The sequence below is a fragment of the Tachysurus fulvidraco genome, chromosome 26 (genome assembly GCF_022655615.1).
Source record: "Tachysurus fulvidraco isolate hzauxx_2018 chromosome 26, HZAU_PFXX_2.0, whole genome shotgun sequence".
In the NCBI taxonomy this organism is placed as follows: Eukaryota; Metazoa; Chordata; class Actinopteri; order Siluriformes; family Bagridae; genus Tachysurus; species Tachysurus fulvidraco.
In genome coordinates, this window is record NC_062543.1 from 11001028 (window position 1) to 11012249 (window position 11222).

The 11222-nt window shown below is 35.7% G+C and overlaps 1 protein-coding gene across 4 annotated transcripts in view; it reads right to left on the bottom strand.

Moving 5' to 3' along the window:
- The window catches only part of dab2ipb (DAB2 interacting protein b), a 140303-nt gene extending 134074 nt beyond the window's left edge, over positions 1-6229 (bottom strand). For all 4 annotated transcript variants that reach the window (XM_047809052.1, XM_027178737.2, XM_047809051.1 and 1 more), the window contains exon 1: positions 6175-6229. In XM_047809052.1, the coding sequence (XP_047665008.1) occupies positions 6175-6214 (40 nt within the window). In that variant the 5' untranslated portion in view covers positions 6215-6229. The remainder of the gene's footprint in view (positions 1-6174) is intronic.
- Positions 6230-11222: the final 4993 nt, after the last annotated feature.

The window sequence follows — 11222 nt, forward strand, 5'->3', positions numbered from 1 at the left end:
CCTCCATATATGTTGTACATAGCATTTTATTATTGTAATGCTGTTTTCTATGTTTGATATTTTAATTTAATTTCTAAACAAACCATTTAGCTTTTTTTGTATAGACTTTGAATGTCACATAAATGGGGAGAAAGCTTGTTTTAGGTTTATGTAAAATATTGAAAATGCTTCAACTCTTTTTTTTCTAGAGGAGAAGACAAAAAGAAGAAGTAGTTGTGTCCGTGTTCAGCACTGAATTTCTTTATCATGTCACATTCCACAGTGGTGCTGAAGTAGGCACTCTGGGCTTTAATAATCCATAGTTTTTCAGAGATTTTTTTTTACCAAGTCTACAAAAAAACAGCTTCTATCTTCAAAGTAAATGCTGATATCAAAACCAGGTGCCGGTTCAACCACTTAAATTCTGTGTAAAATTTTCAAACAGAGGGAAAAACATCTCACAGTGACAGCTGGCAGCTCTTATACCTGATATCTCTATATCTCTTGTATAAATGAGAAAATGGAAGTGACTCTAGATAAGGATGTCTGCTTATTGTCATAAACATTAAAACAATTGAATTGCCAAATAAACAAAATTTTAAATGTCAATCCTTATTATGACACTGTTATAAATTCAATTGTTTAAGATCAATAAAAACTAGTGATGATTCTGAGATTCATAGAATTTTTTTCTTCTTCTTGTTGGAATTAACAGGGATGTAATATGTAATGTAATGCTGGAAATTTCTAGTGAGTCAAATCATTTGACTCAGCTCACCACTTAGAGTCAAATCATTTGACTCAGCTCACCACTTAGAGTCAAATATATTGATGGTTTAGATTAGATTAGAATAGATTAGATTAGATTAGATTCATTTAGAGGGCATGATTGAAAATTTTAGCTTGGTTCTTAAACAAAAACATGGCACAGTGAATACTCGTGGTTTTTGAGGTTTTTGAACATTAATCTTAAATTATTTTGTGGACTTTCTTTCAGTTATTAATATTTAATCATTAAAAAAATTCCCTAGGTCTGCCATTTAAAAAAAAAATCCTTTGTACTACTTTTCCAACCTTGATACTATTTTTCCAACCTTGTTACTAATTTTATTAATATTATTGTTAATAAATATAATATACTGTAATTCTTTTATATAAACATAATTTCACCTAATAGTTTATATTAAATTATTAATAATTATAAATTATTATAAAATTATTAATTGTCTAAATATTTCACATTAAGGTCTGTAATAACTAGTAGATGAGTAAATAGCAAGGTTAACTTATGAAATAAAAAAATTCAGAGTAGTTGCTTATATTATGGGTACAAAAATTTTCCTTCAACGTTTTTATTGCTGGAGCAGGAACAAGCAGAGGAAATGAGGCACGCTTACAGACAAGATTTAAATAATTGGTTGTATTTAACAATAATTGTTGAAATGAGCTGTGAAGAAAACTTCTCGAGTGTTATTACAAGTCTGTACAATGCCATAAAGAAGATCCAAAAAGACTATATCTTGACAATAAATAAATAAATAAATAAATAAATAAATAAATAAATAAATAAATAAATAAATGTGCCACATTGTTCTATTCAGCTCTCTTTCAGATTTTACAATCCATTAAACAGCTGTTGTGTGATGTTGACAAAGCCTTCCTGATAAAAGTAATGACTATTCTCGTCTCCATTCTCTATTTGCGTTTTAATCTTTGTGATCCATTTACAAGCCTTTGTGGTCAGAGAGTAGATTGCTTTATGTTGCAGAAAAGAACAAAAAAAAAAAAAGAAAAGAAAAAAGAACCAGCTTATCAGCACTATAACACACCCTTGAAAACCAAAAAAAGGACAACGTGTGTATTTGTTCTTCCCGCCTGCTCCCATCATCCAAACACCACCATCACACAGAGGCTTCGTTTCAAAAAATTTCTCATTGTCTAATTAGTTTCCCGACTCATAATTAGCATCTGATGCACAGCTCATGAGGCGCCAAATGTGTGTGTGTGTGTGTGTGTGTGTGTGTGTGTGTGTGTGTGTGTGTGTGTGTGTGTGTGTGTGTGTGTGTGTGTGTGTGTGTGTGGGGAAGAAGGATGGAGTTAATTGGACGTGGGCTGCAAGTTTGCGGGGAGAAATAAATAAATAAATAAATAACTTTTTTCTGACTTCACCGAAGGGTCTCTGAAAAGCTGCTCATTAAAATAAAAAAAAAGAAATTAAAAATAAATTAATAAATAAATAAATAAAACCGGCATATGTTTGAGTAAAGGCTGGAGCCAGAAAAAAATATGTATTCAAATAAACCTCTGGACTAATCTTTTATTTAATCCCTTGAGTTTTTTTTTTTTTTTGCTCAAGGAGGAAATCACACTTCACACTCTGACGCTTAAACTCGTCTATGTAAAGATAATTATTTACTATTTTCCAAAAGGTGATTAAAAACTAAATATCTCTGCCAAATCGTACCCTTCATGTTGGTGTTTTAATCCGATTTAGTCTGAGCTTCTCTATGAACACTATAATGTAATAAAAATGATACAATACAGTGTATTATAATAAAACTCCTCATTAAAATGTATATGTGGTCGTTAGTGGTGTCTCTAAAGTTTACACACGAATAGTGCAAGACAAAAACTAAACAATAAACACATCCGATGAGCAGCAGTTCAGACAGGTAAAGTTTTGTTGATGCAAGAACTCGAAGACTGAATCGCAGGTGAAATAACCACTCTGTACAGCCGAGGTGAGCAGAAAAGCCTCTCAGAACACACAATACATCAACACATGGATACCTTGAGGCAGATGGGCTACAACATCATTCTGTTGCTTCTGTGCTCTTACACACTTTTCTCTCTTTTCACTTCTTACTTCTTTCTCAAAGGGTCAGCACTTATGTTAGCCAAATCTCAGAGCGATTCAATTATAACAGACACCCCAGGGTGTGAAGGCAGCAATGCTTAGTCAGGTCATGAATACATTTGAGATTGTATTAACTTGTAAATTGTGTTCCCGACTCAGGCTTATGTAAATAAAGTAGAGCTTGAAAGATTTTGTCAGTGAATTATCTAAAGTTTAAAAATAAATAAATAAATAAACAAACAAACAAAGAAATAAATTAATTATAATAAAATTACTTTGAAATACTAACTAACTAACTAACTAACTAACTAACTAACTAACTAACTAACTAAATAATAACAACAATACTACTACTACTACTACTACTACTACTACTACTATTAATACTACTACTACTACTACTACTACTACTACTACTAATAATAATAATAATAATAACAACATTACTTTGGAATGAATAAATAAACAAATAAACAAATAAATAAATAAATAAATAAATAAGGCCCCTCCGTTCAAAAAGTGATCCCTTAAAATAAATGAATAGGCAAAATATTATTATTATTATTATTATTATTATTATTATTATTATTATTATTATTATTATTATTATTATTATTATTATTACTATTATTATTATTATTATTATTATTATTGTTGTTGTTGTTGTTGTTGTTGTTGTTAATAATAATAATAATAATAATAAATACATTAAAACACTTTAAAAACCTACAATATTTTAATCATTTGCTAAAAGTCAAACATATGTTAAAAATTTGAATATAAAATAAAATAAATGAATCATGTGGACAAATGTTAAGTCTGAAGCATGAACATAACATTATGACAACATGAAAATAAATAAATCATGTGTTAGAATTCTCATTAAGATGAAATAAAATCAATGCATCATCAAACCATTTTCTGTGCCAATTATCTTACACAGGGTCACATAGGACTCGGGACACAAGACCTGGACAGGGTGGCGGTTCATCACAGGGAACAATCAACACACATAACTCACACACTACAGACAATATAGAAATTCCAGTCAGCCTACAGAAAACCCTGAAACTTGCAAACCTTTAGGAACACAGTATGGTGTCAGGAATCAGCCCCATAGGTGTGAAGGTACTAATAACAAAGCAAACACACAACTCATAAGCTTGAAAACGTTTGACCAGAGATCACAGGTTTCGGCTATTCTGAGGTAATCCCTGTCAATCACAGCGAAATTACACAGTGTGTAGAGGCAATCGTGGGTGTCTGTGAGCTCATGAATGAGGAAGAGGGTGGATGGAGCCTCAGCAGCACTCTGAAAAAGGTTTAACGTGTCAGCAAATGTTCACCTTCACAAATTTAAGTTGGTAGAAGTACGATAGGAGAAATGCATATGTACTTGGTCCACCTCTACTACCACGATTCTGCAAAGGCTAGAGTTTGGAGCGTGGCTGTGGGGATTTGTACTCATTCCCCGCAAGAGCTTTAGTGAGATCAGACAGTGATGCGATCTGAGGTGAGGACATCTGGGGTTCAGTTGGTGTTCCAGTTTATCCCAATGGTGTTCAGTGAGGTTGAGTCAGAGTCTGTGCTGGACACTTGAGTTCTTCCAGTCCAACCTTGGAAAACCATGTCTTCATGGTGTTCCAGTGAAGGGAAACTGTGAGATTCTACCATGCACAAGACTTGAGTCATACAACTTTGTAGCAGTAGTTTAGGGAAGACAGTGAGTATACCAGGTGGTCTAATTTTAAAGGGTTTCATACCAATCAAGCAGAAGCCACACTTGATTCCAAGTGTTTAATCAGTTGATCTTAGCTTTCAATAGACTCAGGTGTGGCTTCTTAATGGACCCACATTGGCACTTTTCCGGATAAGATTATACACCCCTTTGTCTATATACAGTGTTAAATTTATTTATTAAATCTATTAAAAACACACACAAAATATAAATATCACATCACTTTTCTTCAAAGGAGGTATGTACAGATGCATGACAAGATGTATGATGAATGAATTTAAGCCTGAGGCACCAAAGACTCCAGAGTTCCTCCTCCAACCAAAGATTTATTTTACAGCCACCATAATAAGAAAAGAGCTTCATTAAATATAACAAAAGTGGTTCTGACTTTTGCTCCATTGTACGGCTCGGATTACTGACGCGGCATGCATTTGGTTAGATTTCCGGGCAAAGCCATGATGAAATGTTTTAAAAAAAGAATCACTAATCAAGTTTGCTGTCTTGTAGAATGAAGATGCTATTGTAGTAAACAGACACAGGAAAATTGAATAAACCCTGTATGACTAGGTACGACACAGGAAGTTAGTGTATTTCTCCATGAATAAGTCTTTATTAAGGACTCTTCTACATTTCGTAGATCTCATCTTTCGTGAGTCAATATTGCTCATAAAGTGCCTTTCTTGGTATGATTAATTGCCAGAGATTACGAAAAAGCAACGCTTAAAAAGTTGCTGCTGATAGAATACTTCACACCCCAGTATAATTAGGTCGTCACGTTGCAGTGCATGGACTATTTTGTATCTCACTCTCTCTCCCTCCCTCCCTCCTTCTCTCTCTCTCTCTCTCTCTCTCTCTCTCTCTCTCTCTCTCTCTCTCTCTCTCTCTCTCTCTCTCTCTCTCTCTCCACAGCTGTTCATTTTGCATATGTTCCTTTTGCCGGCTGTATTTCAGGAATGGATTCTAAGGCAAATTCCTGTTCAGTGCACATGGATATAAACTGGTTGTATACATGCTCATGAACATGGTAGAAACACACACACACACACACACACACACACACACACACACACACACACACACACACACACACACACACACACACACACACACACACACACACACACACTCACACTTACTTAATGGACCAAGAAATGGATCCCAAGGAGACAGCTAAGCACCAAAAATCTAACCCAGTTTACAACCACAGGTTCCAAATCTTTAAGTTATAAAACTTTGTGATGTCTACTTACCTGTTTACTATCTTTCATAATAAAAACTTAGAAATGATAAATATGACAAAGTCACTGCCACATCTTCATATAGAACTTCCACTCAAATCGATACGCAGCCAGAGCTTAGTTCAAGACAATTAATTTCTTAATTTCTTTCGAAACTTTAGACTTACTGTACGCAAATGACAAACCTGAATATATCTATCATTAAAGGCTTTATAAACACAGCATAAATGAACAGAATGTCCACTATTAATAGAAGCTATTAAATTGGTGTCAGCTCCAGAAACACACAGAAGACAAAGCCAGATTTGAGATAAACAACAGATTATATCGAAGGAGGAAAAAAAAAAGTCTTTTGTAATTACCTGCTAGTGAGTCAGAGGACATGCTTCCTTGTCTGTCCATCGCCTTTCTCTGTGTTTACTCCTTCAGTGGTCGAGCAGCATATGTTGGAGAGTGCCGTGGTAGAGAGAGAGAGAGAGAGAGAGAGAGAGAGAGAGAGAGAGAGAGAGAGAGAGAGAGAGAGAGAGAGAGAGCATGGGGGGAGGTAGATGTGCTCAAGGCTATTGGCAGGTGACTGAAATACACTTTAAGATGGTAGTGATTTTCTCTCTCTCTCTCTCTCTCTCTCTCTCTCTCTCTCTCTCTCTCACTCTCTCTCTCTCTCTTTCTCTCTCTCTCACACACACACACACACACACACACACTCACTCTCACAATCACACACATACACATACATATGCATACACATGTCTAGAGCATGGTGAGTGGCAATAACCAAGGACATGTGGAGAAACAGAAGAAAAAGAACAGTCATTACAGTCAATCTTGCACTGTGTGTGTGTGTGTGTGTGTGTGTGTGTGTGTGTGTGTGTGTGTGTGTGTGTGTGTGTGTGTGTGTGTGTGTGTGTGTAATCTACTACACTGTGTATTGTACTTGCACATTAAAAACCTCAAATAAAGCATAAAATTTGATATACTATTCAGCAGTGATGGCTATTATTCAACTCACAGGTCTATATGAATGGGTTTATAGAAATAAGTCATTGTTTCTATAGTAACAGCTAATTCACATATGCAATCTAAGTCAGTGTTAAAGCCAGTGTTTATCAGTACCTAGTGCTCTATTCTGCTTGTGGAATAGAAATCAAATGACGAGGAGAAACAAATGAATTATTTTAGCTTTGCAAGTCTGGTAAAAAATGTATCAGATTTCAGCGTGACAAGTTTTTACAAGGCACAGAATTTTAGTGGTTGAATTATAGCGCTTTAAAATGTGATAATATGACATATGAATATATGAGAAAAGAGTTGGGGCATCTTCGAGAGTAGAAATGGTTTGTTATTAGCATTTATTTTGAAAATAGAATTTTTTTAATGCTTACATTGCACCTAAAATCAGAAATATACTGTATACAAAACAAAAATTCATTTCCGAGCATGAAATTCCATTTTTTGGCATCTGGTAAAAAATGTATTACAATGAAATAATGTTTTGTGTACAGAGATGTACCTTTTCAATACCTTTTCCATCAGTGGAAACTGTTAAGGAAAGACTTTTATAGGAAGTCGTATCGAAGGTTTCTCTCTTGCGACTGTGTATTTTGTCCATGAAATGACAAGCAACAGATGGTTAAGGGCTGGTGGTTTGTCTGCTTAGTTTTGTCAAAATTTGTTCAAGTGTGTGAATATTGTGGTTATTTTCTGTGTTATATGTGTTGAGATTGCCAAGAGGAAGACTATTAACTGTTAAGACTCTATTTTTTTTAAAAAAACATTGTATATATATAAAAGCTACAATATATGACCTTTACTTTGTTGACTGGCTTCACTTCTCTATGAAACTGTTTTTTTTTTTTGTTTTTTTTTGGTCTGTTTTTATTTATTTATTTATTTATTTATTTATTTATTTATTTCTAATGTGCTTTTCAGTTTTCTGGGTCTACCTCCTTAGGGAGCTTGTTTGTCCCAGTTTATGGTTCATAATGTTCTGTTTTTGATGTTTTTTTTTAAATTGGTCATGATTTTCCTACGTTATCCAGATTTGATGCCAAGTACAGAAATCTCCATATGTTTACACAGTTAAAAAAAATTAACCAAACACAATAACCCTTAGAAGGAAAGTTCTTTTATCCTATGATGAAAAGTTGATATTCCGATGGGAGTGGCCTCTTACAGAATGACTCCTCCCCCATCCACTAAAACATGAGGACTGGATGGTTTGGCTGAATATACCAATGACAGTGACGTAACATACGGCTAAGTACGGTGACCCATACTCAGAATTCATTCTCTGCATTTGACCCATCCAAAGTGCACACACACAGCAGTGAACACACACACACCATGAACACACACCCGGAGCAGTGGGCAGCCATTTATGCTGCGGCGCCCAAGGGAGCTGTTGGGGGGTTCGGTGCCTTGCTCAAGTGCACCTCAGTCGTGGCTGGCCCGAGACTTGAACCCACAACCTTAGGATTACGAGTCAGACTCTCTAACCACTAGGCCACGACTTGCCCACACAATGGTCTGGTGAGTAAAAAAACAATGTAGATTTATCACAAATGTTCTAGACACCAACCAGAAAAACATCATTTGCCAACTTTAAAGCATTTCTAAACATATTCAGGCAGCATCTTTGTCTCAGTGTGTGTGTGTGTGTGTGTGTGTGTGTGTGTGTGTGTGTGTGTGTGTGTGTGTGTGTGTGTGTGTGTGTGTGTGTGTGTGTGTGTGTGTGTGTGTGTGTGTGTGTGTGTGTCCTGCGATGGTTGGAACTCCTTCCAGGGTGTTACCTGCCTTGATGCCCAATGATGCCTGAGATAGGCACAGGCTCCCCGTGACCCGAGAAGTTTGGATAAGCGGTAGAAAATGAATGAATGAATGTATAATAAAGGTAAGAGCTAATAAACTATAATATGTAAATGCACAAAAGGTGGGGTTTAAACATCTTGTTGATTGTTGTTAGCTGAAGTTACTTTATGTTTGGTGTTTACTGTTTCTTGTTGTTGGGGTGTCGTCCGTTGTTGCTGTTTTTGATGTTTGTCGGTATTTGTGTTAAAGTTTTTTGTGGTTATTTGTTGTTGTTGTTGTTTGTTACACAACAATTAGTTCTGGTCTACTGATTTGATTGGACATACAGTGCTCCAATAGCAAGCTGCCGCGTTTGGGCCCCTAGAGCGCGGCCCTTAACCCTACAGGAGTGCTCTACCACGTCTAACCCCAACCTCCGATGTTGAGATATGCTGTGATGTATATGTGACAAAATAAAGGTTTCTATTCTAATTCTAACAATAGTTTGTTTCACTGAAAACTTTACTACACTTCCTATGGGATGTCTGTGGGTTGGCATAGCAACAGACCATTCTCTACCCAGCTGTGGCCTCTTTGGGAACTACTTTTTGGTCAGAGCAAAAATAACCCCGAATTTGTCATAAAGTGAATATATAAATTTGAATATGAATATATAAATGAATGTTATTACCTACTGTCTTGTGTCTTTGGCCAAATGACAGCTTTGGAGATATTCAGTATGACCGTGTTGTTCATGCGTTTCTTCTTTTCTTTTCTGTTGTTGTGGGTTGTCAGCGATGAAATATTGTTACATAATATAAATAATCCTGCCTTGATGCCCGATGACGCCTGAGATAGGCACAGGCTCCCCGTGACCCGAGAAGTTAGGATAAGTGGTAGAAAATGAATGAATGATATAAATAAATAATTCCATCTTTATTTGTTTATTTATTCCCTCTCAGTAACAGTTGCTTTGCTTTGCCTAGCTTTGCTTAGTTTTGTTTTGTTTTGTTTTGTTTAATTTCAGCAGGCATCATCCCTCTCTCTGAGCCCATTATCTGCTAAGGTTGTTAGACATGTGCATATGTATTATTACAATAAAATTTGTAATAAAATTCTTGTAATAAGATTATAAAGACCATTAGATCAAGATCATTACATCAAATTTTCCTAAAGTAGTTGTTTTAAGGTTGCAAGGTAAGACACTCCAAAGACCTAACTAAGTTACTTAGTAATATTAAATTACAAAAGAAATGATCTGTGAAGATTTAGAGACGTTTCTTTAAACTTGTTGTTATATGCTGCCCTCTGCTGGTGTGTTGTAGTTTTACAACATGTATTTAATCTGTATTTAATCTAACATGTACCAATCTGTGACAATCAAACAAAGTTGTTAAGACATGCAGTGAAATGTTGTATATAAGTATTTAATTGTTGTATGTAAGTATTTAAATGTATATAATGTTTATATAAGTATGAAGTTTCTTGGAACGTATATTCGTTTGCCCTATGTGTTAACACTGCACGTGCTAGTTGATCGTTGACTGTTTTGTTACTAGCTGTATATTGAACTATTATTCATATTATTGTATTGAGAATAAGAGCAGTACCTAATGGATACAATGATATTAATTTCCCTGCATACCCTTTGTTGAATTTAAGTATTTGACCAGAACAAAACAGTAATTAATCCAAAATGGCGGAGCGGCATTAGCAGGTGGCAGCCACTCCGGAGACAATATGCTGCTATTTACGTTTTTTAGCCTGACTATTGCTAGTACATGGTCACCAGAGACAGCGGTGTTCATGTATACAACCACCAGAAATTAATACAATACAGAAATTGTGCAACAACCAACCTGCACGATGATGTGTTGGAAAGGCTTTGTGACCTCAGCTCGCTGCGGAGACCAGGCCTCCAGTCCTCGGCATCGCCTGATACCGGGGACCAGGAGAGGAGACGCCAAAAGCGGTGCTCTAGGAAGCGGAAGTGCTGTTTTGCACAATACTTTACATTACATCATGAAACTGTTGATATAGTACTGTGTTTATTCCAGTATTTCTGCACACGCAATATTGTTGAACATAGAGTATTTACACTGGTCGGCACTGTTTTGTTTATTGCCTTGTGTATTTGTGTGATGTCTTGTATTTTTTGTCTGCACTGTCTTTTGTCCTGCACTGTCTTGTCTGTCTTGTATTTCTTGTCCTGTACTGTCGTGTATGTCTTGTCCTGCACTGTCTTGTTTGTTTTGTCCTGCACTGTCTTGTCTGTCTTGTCCTGCACTGTCTTGTCTTGTCTGTCTTGTCCTGCACTGTTTGCACCAGGTTGCACAGATACACTTTATATACCTAAGACTAACTTACTTAACTTAAGTCCTTATCTCCGTCTTTGTTTTACAGTATGTAGCACCCTGATCCTGGAGACACATTGTCTCATTTCACTGTGTACTGCAACAGTTATATGTTTGAAATGACAATAAAAGCTTCTTGACTCTTGACTTGAAGAAGAGAGAGTTAGTAAATAATAGGGAAGTGTTGTGAAATAATGAAATTAAACTCTAGGAGGCTGAGAAAGAGGATGTGTTGCTGTTAGTTGTTTGTTGTTTTGCAGGCATTGCAG